The sequence below is a fragment of the Cervus elaphus genome, chromosome 18, assembly GCF_910594005.1.
Source record: "Cervus elaphus chromosome 18, mCerEla1.1, whole genome shotgun sequence".
Classification (NCBI taxonomy): domain Eukaryota; kingdom Metazoa; phylum Chordata; class Mammalia; order Artiodactyla; family Cervidae; genus Cervus; species Cervus elaphus.
This window is the reverse complement of record NC_057832.1, coordinates 23,163,781-23,189,065: the sequence shown is the minus strand read 5'-3', so window position 1 is coordinate 23,189,065 and position 25,285 is coordinate 23,163,781. Positions and strand designations below refer to the sequence as shown.

The 25,285-nt window shown below is 42.2% G+C and overlaps 1 protein-coding gene across 5 annotated transcripts in view; it reads right to left on the bottom strand.

Annotated features, from left to right (window-relative positions):
• DYNC1I1 (dynein cytoplasmic 1 intermediate chain 1) overlaps positions 1–25,285 on the bottom strand; it is a 370,602-nt gene that overhangs the window by 317,243 nt on the left and 28,074 nt on the right. For all 5 annotated transcript variants that reach the window (XM_043872801.1, XM_043872800.1, XM_043872803.1 and 2 more), the window contains one exon: positions 8,574–8,690. In XM_043872801.1, the coding sequence (XP_043728736.1) occupies positions 8,574–8,681 (108 nt within the window). In that variant the 5' untranslated portion in view covers positions 8,682–8,690. Of the gene's footprint in view, positions 1–8,573; positions 8,691–25,285 lie in introns of those variants that run through there.

Below are 25,285 nucleotides of genomic sequence, written 5' to 3'. Positions count from 1 at the left end.
GTTATGAAAATCTGTAACTGTAAAATACACAATTGTATCAGTACTCTAAGTTTACCATGGTTTCAATAAACCAGGCTAAAATTCTTATTAAGGCATGTGAACAATACTTATCTAAGTATTGTTACATAATTCTGATTTTCATAGGCTTCTGTTATACATATTAACTCAAAGGAGAAAATTATGCATGTGGAAAAATATAAAACAAAATGTCATTCAGGAGCGATACACTCTTTCCCGAAGTGCTTTCTTGGGGAAGACACACCTTGTTGAGCTTCTGATGCCCAATTTGTCTTTTTGAAATGATGAAAATAGAATGCTTGGTGGGAAACTTAAAGGAAAAGCAACAAGTCAAAATACGGGTTCAAGAAGGTTGGTAGTGGAATTCTGGGGGGAATTAAATACTCAGGTTTCTCTTCTTTTTCAGAACACAATTACTACTTAAGACAAGGCATTTGCCCCACATCTGAAACACGATAACATCCTACTTGATGTGCAGCTACTTCACGACAAGGCTTTGTGAGTTTCTAGGAATGAGACTGTCTGAGTTTGTCAAAAGCCAATTATCCACCTATCAGACACGCCTTCCTCTCCGGGGGCAAGTTGGGCTCCCTCACAGACACATTCCCTCTTTCAGGAGTATAAAGTACATTTCAAAGCAGTAAAGCATAATTTCCATCGTGGCATCTACAGCAGAAAGAGTTCATGCAACTTTGACTTACTCCCAGATGGTAACCTACACCTCGATTATAAGCAAAATGCATCTTTGCACACAGTGCGGGCTCAGTGCTTCTGTTATTATTCACCTCAGGCTTAAAATACTCTCAGGTATTTGATGTCTTTGTTGTTCAGTCGCTAAGTCGTGTCTGACTCTTTGCAAACCCATGAACTGCAGCACACCAGGCTTCCCTGTCCTTAATATTTTCTGGAATTTGTTCAAACTCACATCCATTGTGTTGGTGATGCCATCCAACCATCTCATCCTCTGTCGCCCCCTTCTCCTCCTGCCCTCAATCTTTCCCAGCATCAGGGTCTTTTCCAATGAGTTGGCTCTCTGTTATCAGAGGGAAAACTGCCATGATGGGGCTAATGAGGATGTAGAAGATTCAGGCTCTCTCATTTAATCCATGAGATTTCTGAAATGGCAGTTTAATCTTGGAAGATATGAAAGCTCACTTTCTTTCCCAATTTTAACATTTAAACTAGAAAGTTCCAAAGTTTATGCATACAACAGAGGCAAAGATATGTGCATGCTAAGTCACTCCAGTTGTGTCTAAGTCTTTGTGGCACTATGGTCTATAGCCCGCCAGGCTCTTCTGTCCATGGGATTCTCCTGGCAAGCATACTGGAGAGGGTTGCCATGCCCTCCTCCAGGGATCTCCCAAACTCAGGGATCAAACCCACGTCTCTTATGTCTCTTGCAATGGCAGGCTGGCTCTTTACCACTAGCACTACCTGGGACGACCAGAGGCAAAGAGAGAACCAAGAGTTTAAAAGAGGACCTTGCAGAGTGATGATCTATATCAATGTTCACCTAATCACAAATTTAAAAGAAGGACTGAAGAGAAAGTGGGGCAATGAAAGAAAAGGGAATCACCACTGTCACTACTGGAATATAAATAAAAAAAAAAAGAAACAAGATAAGCAATATTCACCTCAGAAAGCCAATACAGCATAGCATGGTTTTACAGTGAAGAGGTAAGCAGTAACTGACTGGACTGCCAACTTGACTGAGAATACATATGTGTCTATTTTGTTCATAACTCACCACACAAGTTGATGCTCAGTTTAAAAATGCTGAACAAATGAAACAATTGCCTTTGGTAACTGTTCTGTTATAGATATCGAATCTAAGAATTATACACCATTCAGGAGAGTTTCCACCAGCTACACCCCATTCAGAAAGCTCCTTTACAACACTACCAGGAGAAGGCATCATCTAAACTCCCAGTGACCCAGTGCTCCTAACAAAGCCATTTCTATATTCTAGCAACAGCAACAGAAAAATTGAGCCTTTCTTCATCCTTTCAACACAGATTTATTTAAGGACAACAGGGTGCCAGTGATAATGAACATGAGTTCTAATGAAGCTCATATAGAGTGAAACAGAAGAAGAGCCATCGAATCTTTTCCTTTCGAATAAACTTAAGGCATATTATCTATAGCTTTCTGTCATGTATGCCCTAGGCAGAAAGGCACAGAATTTACTTTTTGTTTTTTTCATTCATTCTAACTTTCATCATTAAGCATTCAAGAAACATATTAGAGTGGGCTTCCCTGGAGGCTCAGTGGTAAAGAATCTGACTGCCAAGCAGGAAAGATGGGTTTGATCCCTGGGTTGGGAAGATCCCCTAGAGAAGGAATGGCAACCCACACCAGTATTCCTGCATGGGAAAGCCTACGGACAGAGGAACCTGGTGGGCTATAGTCCCTGGGGTTGCAAAAGAGTTGGACATGACTTAGCAACTAACAAGAACAAGAAACATACCAGAGAGTAAACCTCATGTCAACACGCATTGCCAGACACCGCAAAAGCAGCACCCAGAACTCCATCTCCAAAGTGTCTCTCCCACAACACAAGGTGCCTCCAAGCTCACTCTCTGCTTTCTGCCTTTTTTTATTCTTAACGAAACAGACAGTACAATGACAGATGACATATATTAGTAAGGATAAATTGTCCATCTAGACATAACAGAAGCTTAGGAAAGCTACTGACACTCAAAGTGGACCAGGAAAAATGCAAAGTTAGGTAACTGGGGCTTATTGGAAACAAAGCCAGTTCCTAACTGCTATCAATTAACACCTCAAACTAAACAATGTGCTTCTTCATCCAAGACAGCTATACCAAGTGCCCTAATCATGAAACCTTTGATATTTTCCATGTAAATACAACAGAGTCCTCATACATTTTAATGACTCAATAAAGAGTTTTTGCATACTAGTGATTTAAAATATGCTCCATGTCTCTCCCAGCAAATCATATTTCTGTTTGTGAGAGTTATCAGAGTTGAGGCCCAGAGAGGGGACCTGAAGAAAGTAAATTTGTCAGCTGAATCATTCGTCATTTTTCCAAAGACAGCTGCAGAGTTGTTAACACACGAGGACAGGTCAGAAAACCTCTGTCCATCCTGTTGTTGTTCGCTGTTCAGTCCCTAAGTCTTGTCCAACTCTTTGCAACCCCATGGACTGCAGCATGCCAGGCCTTCCTGTCCCTCACTATCTCCTGGAGTTTGCCCAAGTTTTGTGCATTGAGTCAGTGACGCCATCCAACCATCTCATCTGACCTTGCAGCAATTCAGCAGAAGGCCAAGGACAGGAACAATTTCAGGGTGGCCTCATTAAGCAGACTTCATTACTTTAAAGCCAATTTTTCATGAAATTGGCTCTGCATCTTAAATGGTGGCCACTATAATTATTTTAAAATCAGATTGCATCTATAACACCACAACCAAGAAAGCAGTTGACATCCAAAGGCACAGAGAGCAGTAATTTTATACATGAACACAGTTTCCTGGGTTCTGCAGAGACAATCAACCGGGGTGGTCCCAATTCACACTAGTTTTCAGTTATGGCAAATACACTGACACTCAGATTAGCAATTAAAGAGCACTTTGTTTCCTTTTTATTCTAAACACGTTTTATTCAAAATATAAGCCTAAGTAAAGCTGAAGAAAACAAACATAAGCTTAATGCATGCTAAGTCTCTTCAGTCATGTCCGACTCTTCACAGCCCCGTGGACTGTAGCCCACCAGGCTCCTCTGTCCACAGGACCCTCCAGGCTAGAATATTGGAGTGGGTTGCCATTTCCTTCTCCAACATAAGCTTAAGGCTATTTCTAATTCTCTATAAACAAGACAAAAACTAGAAAATCTTAAACTTGAGAGTCAATGACAACAACCCTTAACTGGAGCATCCCACAGACTCAGGATCTGAAGCTTCCAAGGAAATTCGCAGAAAAAAAAAATGCAGGTGCTTGGAAAGAATGTCTGTGACCAGCATCTCAGACCTCCCCTATCTAGGTTAGCTGTCCATTCACTCACTCACTCCTTAGTTCTATGAAAAGTGAAAATGTTAGTCGCTCAGTTGTGTCCAACTCTTTGCAACTCCATGGACTGTAGCCTGCCAGGCTCCGCTCTCCATGGAATTCTCCAGGCAAGAATACTGGAATGGGTAGCCATTCCCTTCTCCAGGGGACCTTCCCCAGGAATTGAACCTGGGTCTCCTGTATTGCAAGCAGATTCTTCTACTGTCTGAGCCACCAGGGGAGTGCCCCTCTATTGAAGACCTACTATGTGGCAGGATCTGGGCTGGACATTGACTCTGTGATGAAAAATACAACCCTGACCCCCCGAAGTTTGTGCTCAGTGAGGAGAAAAAAACACATGAATAGGTAAATGGTGCTAAATAATTTGGTAAGGTCAGACATAGGGCACAGGACGAACCCAGTCATGGGTTAGAGAAAGGTATTAGAGAAGGCTTTCTAGAGGACGAGACAGCCAGTCTGAGAACTGAAAGACATGTGGTTAACAGAACAGCGGAAGCCAAGGGGAGAGAATATTCATGAACTCCTGTCAAGAGAGAGCCTGGCCCATGGGGTGAAATGTAAGAAGCCGAGCCTTGCTGGCTGGAATGTGGATTTAGGGAGAAAGGAAATGAAACGGAACAGGAGCGCCATTGTGCATGTCTGGGACCCCTGATCAGCGGAAGCTGGAGAAGGGGTGCGGAAAGCATGGCCCCAGGTTTCTGATTTGGACAACTGGTTGGAATAGGGGAGATAAAGTCGGATCACTTCTGAGGCTCAGCCCCTGGGGCCGAAGAGCATTTGAAAAAGAAAGATCAGAAGAGATTACTTCCAGGTTTCTTTCAACTACAAAATGCTGTCATCCCAGGAAACTAGGGACCTTGGATTATAAGACTCTGCCAACAATGCAGCGTTTTTGAAAAATGGGAGTCCCCAGCATTGATGCTGAAGAATGTCTGCAGGTTCTACTGGCCCCATGTGAGGCCCACTTCAGGAGCAGAGTTTCAGCCATTTCTTACCAAGCAGATCCTCTGTGTCTTCACAGTCCTGCATCACCTCCTCAGATCCTCACAGAACTCCATGAAGAAGGACCCACTCTCCTCTCCATTTTACAGATGGGAATCCAAGTGCAGAGGGGTCCCAGACCTGTTCAAGGCCATCCTGCAAAGGGCAGAGCCAGGTTTCCCAGCCACGTGAAGCTTGAAAGCCTCTGTGTTAACCTACAGTTCTACTGCTTGCATCATATTAATACAACACTGGACTCAGAACAAACCAAGTCATCACAATCTGACCCAAGGAAAGATCTTCTGCTGGGGAGATGGCCTTGAAGGGTCAGGGCTGAAAGCCAGGACAGACCTTCAAGGAAGATACAGCTCAATGATCCCCAAATCTGACCCTATTTAGATACTTCAGACCAGAAACTCTGGGGAGAGGAGACGGGGACTCTATTGCCATAGGACTTCCCTGATGGTTTAGCAGGTAAAGAATCCACCCGCCAATGGAGGAAACACAGGAGATGCAGGCTCAGTCCCTGGGTCGAGAAGATCCCCTGGAGGAGGAAATGGCAACCCACTCCAGAATCCTTGCCTGAAAAATCCAACGGACAGAGGAGGCTGGCAGGCTACAATCCATGGGGTCGCCAAGAATTGGACACGACCGAGTGACTAACATATGCACCTACCCTGGAGCAGAGTCAGGTTTCAACCACCCTGGCAGTTTAGCAACGAGGAAACTTAGACTGTGTAAAACTTTAATTCCAAAAGGAGGTGGAGGCCCAGGAAGGCCCCAGGTCCAGGTGTTCTGCACACCACCCCCCCAACCTGCTGTCCCCAACCCGCCAAGACTCTGTCTGCTGAATAAAAGCTAAATCCCCAACAGGCAAAGCTTCGTGGTATGGGAACAGAAAGGGTGGCCTGTTTCCATCAGGCTTGTTTGCCTGTAATTTCCTCCCCCCAAATGTGTGAAATGACAAGGATGAAGCAGACAGCATAATTTGGCGCCAGATTTCCCATATCACTTGGCATTTTGCGGTAATTCTATGGAATTCAAGTTGGATATTAGGATGTCAGTTTAAAAGGAAACCGACTATTAGTAAAGGATAACAGGTGCTTTAAAACTACAATAAGTGTTGACATTTGAAGGAAAGGGAGCATAATAACTTAATGCTTTTTTTGGCTTCACATGGAAATGAATAGCCATTCCTTGTCAATTCTCACCTCTGTTTCACTCAAGACCGCATATATAACAGCGGAGATCTCTGAAGGCAAAACATTATGCTCACTGTCAAGGACAAATAAACTACGGCATCAATCAAAGCGTAATGGTACCAAGAGAAGCAAGATGCCAGCAGGTCAGAGGGCGACACAATTATATTTTACTTTGCTGGAAAATAATTGTTAGAGATTTTTTTGCCTTGGTCTGCCAGCCTTATAGTGTGAAACAGCACTTAGCTTGCAAGTCTTCAAAATACATTCTTTTTTCCTTTAAAATAAAAGTAGGGAAGCAGGTTTGATTTCTATACACATAGCAATACCACACTAATACAAAGTTTCCTTCCTAGAAAACTACCAAAAATACTTGTAGCATCTGGTTTTTGTACAAGATATGGGCTATTTCTACACTGCCACAGCAAATCAGAGAATTAAAAATAAACTATTCGTTGGACTGAGATAATAGGAAAAACACATGATGTAGCAGAAAGGCATTTAATTAGGAACTAAGAGCCCCAAATTCCATTCCTCCACTGTTGGTGGAAATGTAAGTAGGTGCAGCCGCCATGGAAAACAATATGGAGGTTCCTCAGAAAACTAAAGACTGAATTTACCATATGATCCAGCAATCCCACTCCTGGGAAAATATCTGGACAAAACTATAATTCAAAAAGATACATGCACCCCTATGTTCAGAGAAGCACTATTCAAATAGCCAAGACATGGAAACAACCTAAACAGCCATCAACAGGTGAATGAATAAAGAAGATGTGATACATACACACAATGGACTACTACTCCATCACTAAAAAGAAGGAAATAACGCCATTTGCAGCAACACGTATGGTCCTCGAGATGACCACGCTCAGTGAGCTAAGTCAGAAAGAGGAAGACGAATGTCGTATGGTGCCACTTACATGTGGAATCTAAAATACGGCACGAATGAGCCTGTCTACAAAGCAGAAACAAAGTCACAGACATAGAGATCAGACTGTGGCTGCCAAGGGGGAGAGCAGCGGGCAGAGGAATGGACTGGGAGTTTGGGATTGGTAGACCCAAATGATTACATTTAGAACGGATCAACAACAGGGGCCTAATGATTAACACATGGAACTATATTGCAAATCCTGTGATAAACCATAATGAAAAAGAATATAAAAAAGCATGTATATTTGTGTATACCTGAGTCACTTTGCCTTACAGCAGAGATTGGCAAACATTATAAATCAGCTATACTTCAATGAAGGAGTTTTAAAAATATTTTACAATAAACAGGAAAAGGACATCACAACTTCTTTAGAAATAATAGTGAAAGAAATTAAGAAAATATTTAGAAAGGATGGCTTTTCTATTATAGTATGCTTATTAAATGGTCTAAAGATTTAATTAAAAAAAAAAAAAAGAGTTCTGTATTCCAGGTCTGACAGGCAGAAAAGCTCCACCTCACCTCTGGGCTTCTGTTGCTTTGTTGGCATAAAGAGGGGCCTGAATGGAAGGTCACTGAAATCTCTCTGGATGTAACATATCATGCAGAAGGTTCTACTATACTATCTACTCTCTCATCAAAGGAGAAAAGTGCAGGTTTTCCCTTACCAGTCCCAGCATACTTATTTACCCTGAAAAATACATCCACTGAGGAAATAATGGTAATCCACTGGCATCATTTTCTATTTTCCTCCTAAAATGTTCAGGTTGGGTCGTTTTTTCCAAAAGCCTTTGCTCGACACTAACACTTATTAAGGTGTAACTACGTCCCAGGTTACTGGGACAGAGGTACTAAGACGTCAGAGGATGAGATGGCTGGATGGCATCACTGATGCAAGGACATGAACTTGGGCAAACTTCAGGAGATGTTGAAGGACAGGGAGGCCTGGCATGCTGCAGTCCCTGGGGTCACAGAGAGTCGGACACGAATGGATGACTGAACAACAATATCCCAGGCATTGCTAAGTGCTTTATAACATCAACTTTTTTAATCCTCATGACTGGACAACATAAACACACTGCTATTTCCCTGTTAAGCACAGGGAACTGAGACCTGGAAAGGTGAAGAAATTTCTAACAGTAGAGCTATCGCAGATCACTTTCAGGATTCTGTTCAAGTCTGGGGTAAACCTGGGGTTTGGGGACCTCTGTACCAAATGCTATTGACCATTTATGTGGTGCCTGACCAGTACACAACAGACGGCAATGACTTGACTGTTCTAAGTATGCAAATACCACTCGTTTTATGTAGATATTTTAAGTGCATTCTTTCCCAGGGTCCTCGGTATCCATTTGACCAGCGCCTCGGAACTGAGTGGTTTTCCTTTTCCCTGAGGACACCACAGCACCCAGGACTTACCTCTTTCTTTTTTCTCTCCTCTTCCTTCCGTTTCTTTTCTTCTCTTATTTGTGCTAAGCGCTGTTTTTTGCGCTCTAGCTCAGCTTTTAAGTCACTTTTGTCAGACATGTTGGTTTCCTTGGAGCAAAAGAAGAAAAAAAGTGAATACACACAAATAACTTTTCTGTATTATCACTGCAGAAATCACTCAAAAGGCAATCAAACTTGAAAACAGAACTTCTGGGTAGTAACAGATTGTATACCTTACCCTCTGTTGAAAAATCAAATAAATTAAGTTAGATCTGATCTCCCCCTATATGAAAAATCTTCCCTTTTCATGTGCACATAAACATTTGAAAAAATACAACGTTATAGGCTATTCTATAATAGCAACTTAATTCAGAATAACACATTTTCCTGTACAAGTTTCTTAACAAGTAAACAACAAGAGAATCAAAGAAGAACCATCATCATGACTTCCAATTTAGATGATAATGGACCAATTCATCCTCACACTGAGAAAAGAAAATGGGCTGTCATAAACTCTTAGAGACATGCTTTGCTCAAATTTCTATGCACTCAATAAACATTCCTCCACCAAGCTTGGGCACATGGAGATTTCATTTTGCCTAATATTATATGCATCAGGGAAGGCAGCCACCGAAGACCTAACATGTTACTCTTTTCCCGTAAAACTCCTCCTGAACTGTCACAGTTAATTTCATCTCCAATACAACCCTATTTCTACAAAACTTTCATTTGCATGCTGAATGCAATTCTGCTTATTCTGGCACTTTTCCTTTTCACAGCAAAAAATGTTTGCGAACACATGAATTAGGAGATAACACTATGACAAGTTCTTGGGAAAATTGATCTGAACAAGAGTTTTCACGTTAACGGTGAGGATGATCCTAGCGGTGACGGTGCCAGAAATTTCAAGTAAAATGAATTTGGAGAAGACGGTCACCAATTTTCTATCATTTATATTTGTCTCTTCCCTGCTCCCGATTGGAAGCTAAGCAAATGGAAGCACTGAGAAATGGAGAACCCTTCTCTGACCCAAGTTCCTAAAATAAATTTTTTTAAAAACGAATCATAAATGTCACAAGTATCCATTTGCATATTACTTGTATGCAACTATGATGAATATATAATATATGTGTGTGTGTATATATATACACACACACACCCACATATAGTATATCTCTAAGTAGATGACAAAGTGAGGGATGGAAAAAAAAACACCCTAAAGGATACAAAGTGGGGCTTGCTTGGGGGCTCAGTGGTGAAGAGTCTGCCTGCCAACGCAGGAGACACCGGTTCAGTCCCTGATCCGGGAAGACCTCACATGCCTAGGTGCACGGTGGTCTTGCCACAATTTCTGAGCCTGTGCTCTAGAGCTGGGGAGCTGCAACTACAGAAACCACAAACGCAGCTATTGAAGCCTGCGTGCCCCAGGGCCTGTGCTCTGCAACAAGAGAAGCCACTCAAATGAGAAGCCTGCACACAATAGCTAGAGAGTAGTCCACGTTCCCAGCAACTTAAGCCCGCGCCAAGAAAGCCCAATACAGTCAAAAATAAATAAATAAATAAACTTTATACACACACACACACACACACGTATATATATGTGTGTGTGTATATTATACATACATATAAAACACAAGCAATGAAAAATCCTGCAACTTCCTGTCACTGTCTTTAGAAGGTAATCAAGAATCTGCAGTCACCCTTAGGCACTTTCAGATGAAATACACCCTGGGAAGTATACTGTGTTCCTCCTGTCCTACCACACACATTTTTGCTTACAATGCGATGGCAAAGATTTGTGGAAATAATAACAACCATCATCATGATAATCAGTCTCTGCTATTCACGACCATGCTCTCCATTTTTCAACACTTGCTTATTGAATAGCTAACCTGTGCTAGGCATTCTCTGCAGAGCCAGATTCTTTCGTTCAAGGACTACACATCTCAACTCTGTGAGCATGTGGTGTGGCTGGAAATGCTCCTGAGAGTTTAGCACACTGATCCCTGAGTGCCAGACACTTTACATGTATTATCACATTTAATCACAACCATCCAAAGAGACCAATATTATTATGAGTGCCTTTTTCACAATTCAGATAAAGGCGATGCAGCAAGGCCTAACCCTGTATACATTTGTTGTTGTTGTCCAGTTGCTAAGTCGTGTCTGACTCTTTGAGACCGCATGGACTGCAGTATACCAGGCCTCCCTGTCCCTCACTATCTCTTGGAGTTTGCCCGAGTTCAAGTTAAAGTCCATACACAGAAGGACCTCAGTTTAAGCATGTCCATGCTCTGAACTCCACTCTGCTGATCGACCATGTACAAGTTCAGAGGGGATGCAGAACAAGATATAGATCTGGTGGAGTAGATGAGCTGAGCTTTGAGTAGTGGAATTTGAACTGCATATGGAATGAGGTCAGAGACTAGCATGGAAAAGGGAGACAGAGATCTGCAAAGACCTGCAGAAGAGAGAACCAGAGGCTGTGCATGAGATGTGCAGATGAATTCAAGTCAAGAAATACAAACTTCAGTCAGTAAGAACACACCTGCGGAGGCAAGTGGCAAAGACTTGAAAAAACAGAAAAATGGGTTCACTAGGCATAATAAGGGTTGGGAAATCAACAGGTGTGTGAAAAAGAAAAGTGACAAAACAAAATCAGGGTATAAATTAGCTTATGCCTATTCTTATCCCTTGAAATTAAAAGATGCTTGCTCCTTGGAAGAAAATCTATGACAAACTTTGACAGCATATTAAAAAGCAGAGACATCACTTTGCCAACAAAGATCTGTCTAGTCAAAGCTATGGTTTTTCCAGTAGTCATGTATGAATGTGAGAGCTGGACCATAAAGAAGGCTGAGTGCTGAAGAACTGATGTTTTCAAATTGTAGTATTGGAGAAGACTCTTGAGAGTCCCTTGGACAGCAAGGATATCAAACCAGTCAATCCTAAAAGAAATCAACCCTAAATATTCATTAGAAGGATTGATGCTGAAGCTGAAGCTCCAATAGTTTGGCCATCTGATGTGAAAAACCCACTCATTGGAAAAGACCCTGATGCTGGGAAAGATTTAGGGCGGGAGAAGAAGGGGGCAACAGAGGATGAGATGGTTGGATGGCGTTGCTGACTCAGGGGACATGAGTTTGAGCAAACTCCAGGAGGTGGTAGAGGACAGGTATACGGCCTGAGGAAACGAAGCAGTGATCGACGCCAGGAGGCAGGAAACATTCTGCCTGAAGGAAGAAGGTCTTTCTGGTTCCAATCTGATGGCCGACATGGAAGAACATGGACTCAAGCAGTTAGAGCTGATCCCCCCACCCCAAGAAAAGCCACAGAACTGACAAAAATAACAGTTATCACTAAAATACTGTTTGCCAATAATTTTCAACACCAAAAAATCCTGACAAGAGAAAATGAGAACCTACTACCAGAAGCCATCTGAGAACTTACATATATTCTTCCTCAATGGGGGCCAATGCGATTTACAATTTTGTTACTTTTCTGCTGTCAAAAATGAAATGTCTTATCAGAAAAACTGTTAAAGCAATAGTTGTGTCATCCTAGGCTGAAAACAGCCAGTGGAATCGTCTCAAAAACACCCTAAGGTTTCCCTCTCTCCACATTCCCTTTTCTCTGCCTTTCCCAGTCTGTCAAAAGTATCAGCATGACCTCAGGCATACATCACGGTCATTAAGGAGCAAACCATGTAATAGGAATATCCCATATTTGTTGTGATTTTCTTGAGAAGGACTTCATTCAATAGTGGGATATAAACTGTATTCTCAGTACATTTCTGCAAAGGGCAAAGGTCTTCTTAAAACTGATAAATCTGTCTGACCAATGGTGATCATTTAAGTTGCTGTTACCAGCCACAAATCCAATATTTTAAAAGTATAACAACAAAAACACCAAGGGAATTTTAAAAGAATTACACTACATACTACATAGCATACTATTATAGTATAGTATGTAGCATACTATTATACTACATAGTGATGTTTCCAATAACACTTCACTTTTTAAGGGCAGAAGCACAGTGTTAAAAGACAGAGATAGAATACCTTCCACTTACCGATTTTTGGATCTATTCCAAACTAGACAGTTAGCACTGACCCCTGGGAGACTAAGGAATCTCAAGGGAACACCTCATTGAGGCTTTGGGAAGTACACAGTAATGAATGGACCTTTACGCAGAGTGAACTGGCTATTTAAGCCACTATTTAAGCGGCACGAAACGCAGGGTCAGCACTGAACTTCATAGGCTTTCCCGGGGGGCTTTCCCGTCTGACCCACTAAAACTCCCTGCACATTAAACAAAGCAAATCGAGGAGCAAGGCACAGGGGACATGAGTTATAGAGCTTCCTGGGGCTAATGCAGGTCACTACAAAGGCAATTCTGACGCTCTCCGTTTAAGAAAATAAGAGTCAGAGCTGCTGCTGCTAAGTCACTTCAGTCGTGTCCGACTCTTCGCGACCCCATGGACTGCAGCCCACCAGGCTCCTCCGTCCATGGGATTTTCCAGGCAAGAGTACTGCAGTGGGGTGCCATTGCCTTCTCAAGAGTCAGAGCTACCTGCTGCTAATTATTGCTCACTTACTTCACACACATGGAAAAGCCAGTTTCTTTCGCTTACAAAGGGCAAGGAGGCAAGTGAGTAAATCAAACCCACCCCAAGGTGTATGTCTCCTTCTTGTCTTGTCATCCCCCTATTCTCCTGCCCACCAGCCAACTACAGCGCAACTCCATCCTGGAGAAACTCTCGCTGCAGTCCCTCCCCAGCTCCACCCGTGCGGGGTCAGCTGATGCGCTGTTTACAATGCGCCCCAGCTCTCCTCCTAGCAAAGCCCATGTTCTACATTTGCTCCCATCAGTGACATTCCTTTCGCCCACATTGTCTCGTTTGCATTTGCTCGATTCATCTTCCTACTTCCTCTGTATCTTAGCACTTGGTCTGCTGTAGGTTCTCCAGTTTTACTATCACTGGATATAATTCCACTTCATCTCTGGTATTTCTTTTCCCATTCGCCAAATTACTCCTACCTGACAACAGACACCTCAAAGTTCAAATCAACTACTCTATTTTCACTCTGGATTCCATACCCCAAGTTCCCAACGTCTGTAACTTTTTCAAATTTCAACTCGCTCCTTCCGATTTCTCTGCTGCCTCCTGGGTCAGCCTTTACCCGCTTGTTTCACTAAGACATCTCCATCTAGCCTCCCAGAAACCTGTGTCCTCACAACTTGGGTTTCAGCCCATCTTTCAGCTCAGTAAACTGCCATCCTTACCTTTCAAGTAACCGAATCAATAATGAGAGCTTAAAACTACACCTGGCCAAACATTAAACATGCCAGAAAAGTTGTTTCTCTTCTTCCTCCTCCTCCTCTTTTCCTACTATTGTTAATAGTATTACTATTTTTTACCCTGCGAACTCTTTACCCCATCACTAATTCTACATTAATTCAATAACTAAAAACATCAGTCAAAGTTCACTGCAAATGATCTAAATCTAAAAAAATTGGGAGGGGGAGGAATTCCCTGGTGGGTGCAGTGGTTAGGACTCAAGTGCTCTCACTGCTGGGGGCCATGGTTCAACCCCTGGCTGGGGAACTAAAGAGCCCATAAGCCATGATGCATGGCCAAAACAAAAAATTAAAACTTTAACAACAACAAAAAAGAGCCCAAATCAAGCTTACAGAAACAGAGAACAGACTAATGGTCCCCAGAGCTGGGGATGAGGGGTGAGTGAAGTGAGTGAAGGCACAGACTTCCAGTGAGAAAACAAATAAATCACGGGGATGTAATGAACAGCATTGTGACTATGGCTAACAATACTTTTAAAGTTAAGAGAGGATATCCTAAAAGTTCTCAACCCAAGGGAAAAAATGATGTTAACTATGTATGGTGCCAGATGTGAAACTAGACTTACTGCGGCAAATATCACAAAATTTAATATTGTGAAATTGTACACATTTCATAGTATCTACAAAGCGCAAATCATTATGTTGTACACCTGAAACTAACATAATGCATGTCAATTACACCTCAATAAAAATAAGTATTAAGAAGTTACAGTGAGAAATGCATTAAAGGTATAGTATGCTTCTCAACCTAAATGGATTATAAAATGGAAGACGTGGTTAGAGAGATGTGACTCAAAGGAAAAATATTTTTAAACAACTAAATGTGGTCATTTAATCTAACTAGTAAAATCCCTCTCGCTTTTTCTGTCGAACACAGATAGGGATTATACGTCAAGCTGTCCCAGGTGGGCATACTGCCCTATTTCACCCACTTCCCCCAGAGGACAGAGTGGCGATGGAGAAATGATTCCTTCTCTGGCTAAGACATTAATTACAGGGATGGTCACTCCTGCTGCTCTGTCATAAAATTGTCTCACAGTCCTAGGTTCCCAGGAAGAAAGGAGAGAGGAAGAAAGGAAGAAAACAGGAGAAAAAAACACGGACACCCAGTTAGGGAAAAACAGAAGTCATTTCCCCACCTGGCATTGTCTTCCCTGTTAACCCTGCCTCTCCTCCACATTTCTTCCTCCACACACATCCACACAGAAAGGAAAATGTTCGACTTTTCTTGAACCCAACAAGGAGACCCGTCCCCTTCACTCCCCTGCCTGCCCATGTGGTCGCGAGCCGGTGTGGTCCTGTTTAGAACCAAGTATCTAAGAGAGGAGAAGCAAAGGGTTTGGCTAAGTTTACACAGCTGCCAAGCAACAGAACCTCCCGAGGCTTAGCTTTTGAACCGTTTAGATCTCTATTTCCTTTTGGTTGTCTAAGTTGGCAGCAGTTTGAGATTCCATTTCTAATGCTGGCATATGCAAATGTATTTTTAAGCTTAAAGTCAGAATCCTAGGAGGTTTAAATCATTGCCCAGCTGTTGCCAGACTCACTGAAAAAAACCACCTGGAAATAAATTCTCTTTTCCTGCCTGAAAACAATTGCTCTTGTCAGCTCTTCACGATCAGCTATTGAACTTTTCATCTGCCACTTGGTGCGCATAAGAAATTTGATCTTTCACAATTTCGATTCACCTGCCTGACTTCTTACACAATGCAGCTATCTCCTTCCTCTTGGATGGGAGGCCAAGGGCTGAATGGAACAACCATTTTTTCAGCTATACCCCACTGTCAATAAAACAGGGTGAGAGAAATCTCAGAGTAAGTCTGCTGGTGAAAGACGTGGGAGGGCTACATGCTACATCATACAGCCATCAGTATACTAGGAAAAAAACATTTTAATAAAATCCATCTCACAGAGGGAGGGGTGCCCAGACCTGGTCTACTTGTAGACGAGTTCTCAAACGTTTGGTCTCAGCATCCCTTGAGACTCGTAAAAATTATCAGTGACTTCAAAGAGCTTTTGTTATGTGGGTTACACCTATCAACATCAACCACGTTAAAAATCAAAACTGACAAAACTTTAAATATCTAATAATTAATTCTTTCATACAGCAAGCTTTTTTACTTAACATAAAACTTTTAGGGAAAAACAGCTATACTTTCCAAGACAAAAAAAATACTGTAAGAGGGTATTTCTTTTATATTTTCATTTCTCTTTTTAATATCTTGCTTTTAAAAAGTCAACTGGATTCTTACAGCTATTTGTGCATTAAATCTGTTGTGATACACTATTTTAGTTGTAAAGAAAATCTGATCTCACATAACTGTGTATTCTGGAAAATACACAGGAGTATCTGAACAGCCTCTTGAAGTAATTTTGGATATTCTTTGATATTACACCAAAAATCAACAAATGGCAGTTTCCCAAAGTTCATTTGCAATCTGAATATGAACCACACCTATCAGTGAACTTTTTATATTCTGTTACATTAAAATCCATTGTTCTATTTTAAACTTAAAATTTATTTTATCCATGAATGATTTTATGACATCATGCACTGGTTATTTAGAAATTATGCAGACTTCTCTCAAATATTGATGCATTTCATTATACAACATCCAAAAATCACATTTGGTACTATCACTACCAAAGTCTTCAGAAGGGTCTTTACATGTGGATGGTAAAGCTGTCCAGCTCACAATAGCAGATACAAGTTTCCCAAAACTCTAATTTTGCTTGAGGCTCAAATTTTATCATGAGCAACAAATATTGTTAATCGTGTTCTTGAAGTGACAAGCTCAGGTCATTGATGTTTGAGAAAAGTTCTGCTGAATAACCAAGCCTAAATAACCATAGTTTGTCTATGAATCGTAGTTTCAAGTAAAAAATAGTGTTTCTTGGAAAAAAGTAGCTCATTTAGCTCACAACTCAAACACTGCACAAATGCTTTTCTCCAGACAACCAGGGAACTTTGGTAAGCAACAGAGTGCCTTACCTGTCCCGATTGTTACACAGAAAAGATGTGTGCTCAAGGTTAAAGATTTAACATAGCTAGCATTGTTTTCTGCCTCATGAAGAACATTCCTAAGTGAAACTGTGTGTCTTTTTAGCAGCAAGTGTGTGGCAGTGAGGTGTGCCAACGCTGCTAGGAGTTTGGTGCCCTGTCTCAATTCATGCTAACTTACCTGAAGTCTGACCTACCATTCATTCATTCATTCATTCATTACCTACACCATCACTGCAAATGTCAATACACTGAAAGAGACAACACTTCAGCGTCAGTATGAAAATGGTTTTGACATTCTAGACACCTGACTCATCTTGGGATTCCCAAGGATCCTCAAAGCACGGTCTGCCTTAACCTATTTCTGATAAGATGCAGTTGATTCTAGAGAGCCATCTACTTAAAATTTTGCTGAATTCGTATCAATAACCTAAACAGAGTTATTTCTTTTGCTGAAAAGAAAAAGGAAAAGACAAGAAGAATAAAATCACTGAGCACAGAAAATTCAGTTTTGAGTCTAAACTACAATGATTTAGAAATACCGGGAAGATCTAAGGCGTCTGGATATGGTATCAGAAAAACTGGATTTAGGGAGAGATGAGGCCTTGAAGAAAAGGTTTCATAGAACTTCATAGAAAGGTTTCATAGAAATGTGAACGATGTCTCATTCCTCACTTGCATATGCCACATAATAGGTAAGGAAGACAAATTGAGAAGCCTTCTCTCACTCCTGGTTTTCCTCTCCCCATAACATGCACGGTGTGCGTGCACGCACACACACAGACACACAGACACACACAATGGGTTGTCTTTGCCTTGCTATAAAGTGAACTAGTGAAGCTGCTCAGTCACGTCCAACTCTTTGCGACCCTATTGACGGTAGCCCTCCAGGCTCCTCCATCCATGGGATCTTCCAGGCAAGTATACTATAGTGGGTTGCTGTTTCTTTCTCCAGGGGATCTTCCTGACCCAGGGATCAAACCCAGGTCTCCCGCACTCAGGCAGACTCTTTACCATCTGAGCCACAGAAGTGAACTAAGATGTTATTAATAAAATATAGCCTTCCCTGTTATATGAAAAGTTTTTCTTCTTTTAACTTTGCTGTTTTAACAGTTAAAATTACACTTGCTTATTTTGAACATAAGAACTTTAACAATTATATAATTCAGTGCCAATATTTTACCCATAAACAGGGAAACAGCTGCATTTATCTAAGTGCACCACCATTAAGAGGACGAGTCAGAACTGGAATCACCAGATGGCTTTGTTCTTGAATACTTTTATTCAATAATGCTTCCCCGTCACAGTTTACTTATTCAGGATTTCACTCTCAGTCACAAGAAAGCTCTTCAACAAAAGGCACTTAGAGCGGATCCCGACCAGTCTACTCCCAGCCCAGTCTTGCAATCACTCTCTATCACCGCCTGGTGGCAGCAAACATAAGCTGCATGAGAGAGCTTACAGCCGAAAAAGCCTTGCCTCTGAAATTCCCAGCCACATCTCCAAGCCAGTACCCGGTAGTCCCAAGCACTGCAAGATTCTCACCTAGTAATACATAGGGAGGATCTCTTTATGTCAATAGAGAACTATAGGTTTGGAGAGGAAATAACTTAGTACATACAAACAGTTAAAAATCTGTGTTGATTTTTTCAAGGCTCTTCATTTTATTCATATTGGGTTGGTTCTTCATTTGGAAATCAGGTAGTATTTCTGCAGTATGCCTTTAGAACCTCTCTTGTTGGGTTTATGAACTATATTAAGATCGTTGTATCTGCATACTGTCTCCAGCCCTACTTTCACCACTTTAAGATTCTGAGCTACCCAAATTGCACTGCACCGACTGTAACTTGAGCAGGGGCAATTGCGGCGCATTAAACAGGAGAGGTTCTCCAGTACTCAGCATAGAGGCTCATTATGCTAGAGAGAAAAATCAACCCAAAGGGGATCTGCCCTTTCATCTAGTTAACAGAACAGAGATGAGAGCTCTTCAGTTTAAAAGACTCAAAACCCATTGTCACCTCCTCCAAAAAGTTCTGGAAATTTTCAAGTTACTTCTGATGTCTGCGGTACATTCTACCCATTAGAAGACTCAGTGCGCTTCTTCTCTTGGGGAAAGGAATTGCTCTTCAATTAAGGGAATCATTCATCAGTTTTTAGGGCCTCTTCTCTCAGGAAACACTCAGATGATATCAAGAGTCCTTAGGAAATGAGCATTTCAAGGACCATCCTTGAAAGAACAGAAAACTAAAGATGGAAGAGTTTGGACAACTGGAAAGCAGTATTTTGGTACTGGGTCCCGAAGACTCAGGGCAGAAAAGGGGCTGGAAAGTAGAATCGGAAGGAGATGGGAGCCAACTGGAGAAGGCCACAAGGAACACTGCGATGAAGAAAGGAGTGAGGCCTTATACAGAGACTCCTGCTGAAACACCTAACCTCAGGTCGAAATAGACAGGAAAGGTGCATCATCTGCCTACACCAGGTATCAGTAAAGGAGCCAAAGAAGCCTAAAGTACAAAGTCTATACTTTGTAGACTATGTAAATGTTTGGGGGAGAATGGATACATGTGTACCCATGGCTGAGTCCTTCTGCACCTGAAACTATCACGAACACCCCTTCAGAAAGGCCTTCTTCGCCCCAGGCATGGACAAGCATCCCTCCCTGGCGGCCCGCGGGCACCCTGCGCGTGCGCATGACTGGCGGCAACACATACCGCACACTCCATCTACATGCACCTCCGTTCTGCTCACACGATGCTCTCCTCTTGCACCGACAGCCGCTCTGAAGGAGGGGCCACATCTAATTTATGTCTGTGCTCCTAGAGCCCAGCAATGAGTCTTCAATACAAGCCCCTTGAACTGCTAAATAATCATTAGACAGAAGTGAGAAGTTTTCCACAATTTCATTATCGGGATTTTTCTAATCATCAGTATATTGGGTGAGTGCACTAAGCCAGGGGTCCCCAACCTCTGGGATTTAATGCCTGATGATCTGAGGTGGAGCTGATGCCATGATAATAGAAATGAAGTGCACAGTAAATGTAATGCACTTGAAGCATCCTCAAACCACCCCTTCCCAGGCCCTGGAAAAATAGTCTTCCACGAAACTCGTCCCTGGTACCAGAGTTTGTGGACCACTGCACTAAGCTTTTCAGTGATACAACTCAGAAAGGTTCTTCTTTTTTCTGCAACAAATCTTTATTCCCCATGGGCTCTGGAGGGTGGGGGGCAGGCAAGAATTGTTTTTTTTCATCCATTAGGACACATGTGCATCAAACACACAATCCATGCATTGCCTCATCCACTCAACTATCTTTTCCCAAATCACAGGTACCCATTGAGATCATGCTTTCCCACCTGGCTTACATTTTTAATCTCAATCTCTGTTTTTTGACTCTAAAAAGATTATTTAGCAAAATCCATTCACTTTATAACTGACAGTCTCCATTGCTTATCTCAGCCAAAATTTCAGCAATCTAGAAGCCCAAAAGGCCTTGAGGATAAATCATCATGCCAATAGCTGGGCTTTCTCATTAGAAGTGATGTAAAAATATCAGTGCTTTAAAACACAGTCATCCATTGTACCCGCAGCTGTTTTCTCTGAGTTGCTAACATGATAAATGAATGTGTCTAAAAATAAACGACTCTCAGGTAACCTGTGGGGCTGATCTTTAAAATAACTGATAGCAAGCAAATCTTCAGCCATGACTAAGTTTAGCTTTGACTCTGAGTCCTTGACTACCCATTCCTATGAAGGGGCCAGATGTTCTGTGCAGCAACGTTAAATTAAGACAGCCCTGCCCAACAGGGCTCCCTAACAAGGCTACTCTATTCTGAAAGAGAATGCAGGCAAATTCAAACTACGCAAAGAGTCTTACAACTCACAAATGAGAGCAAATTCAAACCATCATACTAAAGGAAGTAAAATCAAGACATACCAACGAAAATAAGGGAAGGAAAATTTTAATGCTTAAATAATAAAGTCAAAAATAGATTTTTCTCAATATGAATGTTCACAAAGTCAATTGGTTTTTAATCTTTTAAACATATAAGTTACTAGGATACATCTGTACATCTCAAAACCACTTCAATATCCTCCCAAATTAACTACAAAACACTTTACAAATTTGTAATTAAGCCTACCTAATTTTAAGAACCATTGATCTGGGTTGAAGTTATCATGATGGAGAAATTCACACTGAGAAGGACTCTGCTAGGTAACACTCGATCCTCACATCAAAGCTAACAACTTGACCTGTGAAAGACTAAGGTTCAAACCCAGTTTCCTGTAGCTCTTAATTACTGCCTACACCCACAGCTTTCTGCATTTCTCATCTTCCCTTGCCCCACACTATTGGCCCTCCCACTCGTACTGTTTTATTCTATTTCTTTTATATTCTTTTTCTGCCATTGTCACCCACTTTAATGTTAGTAGTTTTCCTTCTCATTTTTGTTCTACAGGAGACAAAGAGTAAGATAGCTGAGAAAAACACAGGGCTACTAAAGATCTTACTAATATGCATAGTGTGAGGCATGACTGTGCTCACAAGAAGGCAGTAAGAAGGCTCCATTGAGTTGATGACCTAACAAATGATCCCAGAGGGAAATCAGACCCGAGGACCGCAGAAGGTGAGGCGTGCACCCCGGCAAAGGACAGCGTGGACAAAGGCGGGGAGACAGGAAAGAGAATGGCCAGCCTGTGGGACAAGTAACTGGATATAAATGGAACACTCAGTGCAAAAGAAGACGGAAGAGAATGAGGATGGATGTGCAGTCAGAGATGAGATCCCAAAGACCGAGTGACCAACCGCCCCAGTTTTCACAGAGACTGATGGAGTTCCCTGGATGCAGGACTTTCAGGAAAGCCCAGGCAAACCTGGACAAGATGGTCACCCTACAGTCAAAGATGTGCTCTGCCATACTTTAGAGAGATTGAACTCTGTAGGCAGCAAGGAAATACCAAGGGATCCAACCAAGCGCAAGACCAGGTGGTTTATCCTTAGCAGGTAATACATATAGCCTTTTTTACTGAACATTTTATTTATTTATTTTTAATTGGAGGATCATTCTTTACAGTGTTGCGTTGGTTTCTGCCATACATCAACATGCATCAGCCGTAGTTATATATGGCTCTATATATATATATCCCCTCCCTACTGAACCTCCCTCCCACCCTCCACCCCATCCCACCCTCTAGGTTATCACAGGGCACCGGGTTTGAGCTCACTGCATCATACAGAAAACTTCCACTGGCTATCTGTTTTACACACAGGCTTTCTAAACATGGGTTGCAAACCACCAGTATGTAACAAAATCAAGCTCGTTAGTAGTCACAGGGAGCAATGTTTGTGATTAACAGATGAGAACTGCTAAGAGTCACACTGCACATGGGAAGGACAACTATGGTTTCACGGAACTTGGTTTTGGACACACGCACATTCATTGTTACATAGTCACAGTATTGTCTATTGTCAGTTGCAGGTAAATGAGATCAAAAATATACTGGACTACATCGATTGTAGAATTAATCAACTTTCATTCATAAACTTGTTTCTGCCCTTGTCTTTTCTCAGCCAACATTTTGCATGGCATGACACCCACGTGACACTTGCAGAGCGTGCTGAGTGAACGGAGAAAGCTGTTGGCGACCACAGGAGACTGACCCAGGCTCTGACTACCTTGAGGGCCAAGAGATGAATATCTGGGTGCACACGTAACCCACAATCCATTTGCAGGGCACTGGTGAGGACGCACGACCACAGAATGACCAAAGCAAGCTCAGCAACATTTAAGTTCTACCAGAGAAAGAAAGTGAAAAAGATAACAAAATAAAGCCATGGATGTTTCAGGGCACAAATGCATCAAGATGGATGTACTTACAAAGATTAACTGGCTTTTCCGGTTACCCTAGTATGCCCTTAAGAGTGCAGAAAATCAATACTGTCGGAAATGCTGGACCATGGCATATTTCCTGCAGGCCATGTCAGAGCAAATGCTGACTGAGCCCAGGATCTGGAGGTTTGCCATTTGTCTCATCAGCACAACCTTTATATTCCTTTTAGAAAGCAAATACCCATCTGAAAAGCTTGGCTGCAGAGTCCCCCAGCTTCGCCTGCACATAGCATGCTATACATGAATGGATAACTCAGTGGTATGAGGCAGTATTCAGAACAGATTTCTCAACCAGTTCTTAAAGGCTTAAACCCCTTCTGATACCCATGTGCATTTTTCAAATTCAAGATGTCTTTTTTTTTTTTAATTTAAGCTAGAGTCAGTTTCAACCATCTGTCTCTTTGAGTGAAAATAGGAGACAGGCCTATATATATGAGCTTCTGAAGAAAATCAATCTTGGCAGAAAAAACTTAAAAGTGGAGGAAGAACTATATGGGCATTTTCAGGATCTTGTTAAGAAGTAACAAAATATTCAAAGTAAGGAGGAGCTTACACAAACACGTCCATCTCCTTTACCGCCTAGGAGGCTGCCCCTGTTCCTGACCATTGCCTGACTGGACATCACTGCAATCAGACCTCTGCCACCCAATCACCGCCTTATAAGAGTAAAGTGGTGATTGGGTGGAGCAGCGTGGAGACTTAAAAGTGACTTCCTGGATTCGGGTGACCACATTTAGGGCTGGGGGAGATGATAATGGTAGGTAGCCTCCAAGAATTTGGAAATGACGAGAACAGAGCATGACCACTTTCTGAAGTTAAACTAGACCTTATCTCAAATGACAGGACATCTCCCAAGTCAAAACTATGACACACAGTGTATGCATGCTTAAGTTGTTTCAATTGTGTCCAACTTTTTGAGACCCTATGAGCTGTAGCCGACCAGGCTCCTCTGTTCATGACACACGGTGCTAAAACATCAAAGCTAGGACTGACCAAAAGTAAAGGAAAACCATTGCCAAGATTAGCAGTAAACCACCGTAAACCTGCTACAATGAAAGGAGAATGAAGTCTCAAATGACAGGAAATGGGGTATGAAGTTTTCAGGGTTTCTCTGGTGTGGCCCAGGAAACAGCTGACGTCACTGTGCCCGTGCATCTGTTAGGAGGGTCACCACGATGGCGCCAGGCGCCTCCCCTGCAGCCCCGGTTATGACAACCGCTCCCCTGGCTGTGGCTCTATGTACATCCAACCTTTAACTGTTCAACTCCAGGCAGAGTCAACTCTAGCCCTCCAGTTAGATCAGACTAAAAATCTTGGAGTCATCCTTGCTTTTTCCTTCTGTCAAAACCTACGTCCGATTCATTAGCAAATTATTTGGACTCTACTAGAGATCTCTTCAAGAAAATTAGAGATACCAAGGGAACATTTCATGCAAAGATGGGCTCAATAAAGGACAGAAATGGTAGGGACCTAACAGAAGCAGAAGATATTAAGAAGAGGCAACAAGAATACACAGAAGAACTGTACAAAAAAGATCTTCACGACCCAGATAATCACGATGGTGTGATCACTCACACTCACCTAGAGCCAGACATCCTGGAATGTGAAGTCAAGTGGGCCTTAGGAAGCATCACTACCAACAAAGCTAGTGAAGGTGATGGAATTCCAGTTGAGCTCTTTCAAATCCTAAAAGATGATGCTGTGAAAGTGCTGCACTCAATATGTCAGCAAATTTGGAAAACTCAGCAGTGGCCACAGGACTGGAAAAGGTCAGTTTTCATTCCAATCCCAGAGAAAGGCAATGCCAAAGAATGCTGAAACTACCGCACAATTGAACCCATCTCACACTCTAGTAACGGAGAAGGCAATGGCAACCCACTCCAGTACTCTTGCCTGGAAAATCCCATGGATGTAGGAGCCTGGTAGGTTGCAATCCATGGGGTCGCGAAGAGTCAGACACGACTAAGTGCCTTCACTTTCACTTTTCACTTTCATGCATTAGAGAAGGAAATGGCAACCTACTCCAGTCTTCTTGCCTGGAAAATCCCAGGGACGGCAGAGCCTGGTGGGCTGCCGTCTATGGGGTCGCACAGAGTCAGACACGACTGAAGCGACTTAGCAGCAGCAGCAGCACATGCTAGTAAAGTAAAGCTCAAAATTCTCCAAGCCAGGCTTCAGCAATACATGAACCGTGAACTTCCAGATGTTCAAGCTGGTTTTAGAAAAGGCAGAGAAACCAGAGATCAAATTGCCAACATCTGCTAGATCACTGAAAAAGCAAGAGAGTTCCAGAAAAACATCTATTTCTGCTTTATTGATTATGCCAAAGCCTTTGACTGTGTGGTTCACAATAAACTGTGGAAAATTTTGAAAGAGATGGGAATACCAGACCACCTGACCTGCCTCTCGAGAAATCTGTATGCAGGTCATGAAGCAACAGTTAGAACTGGACAT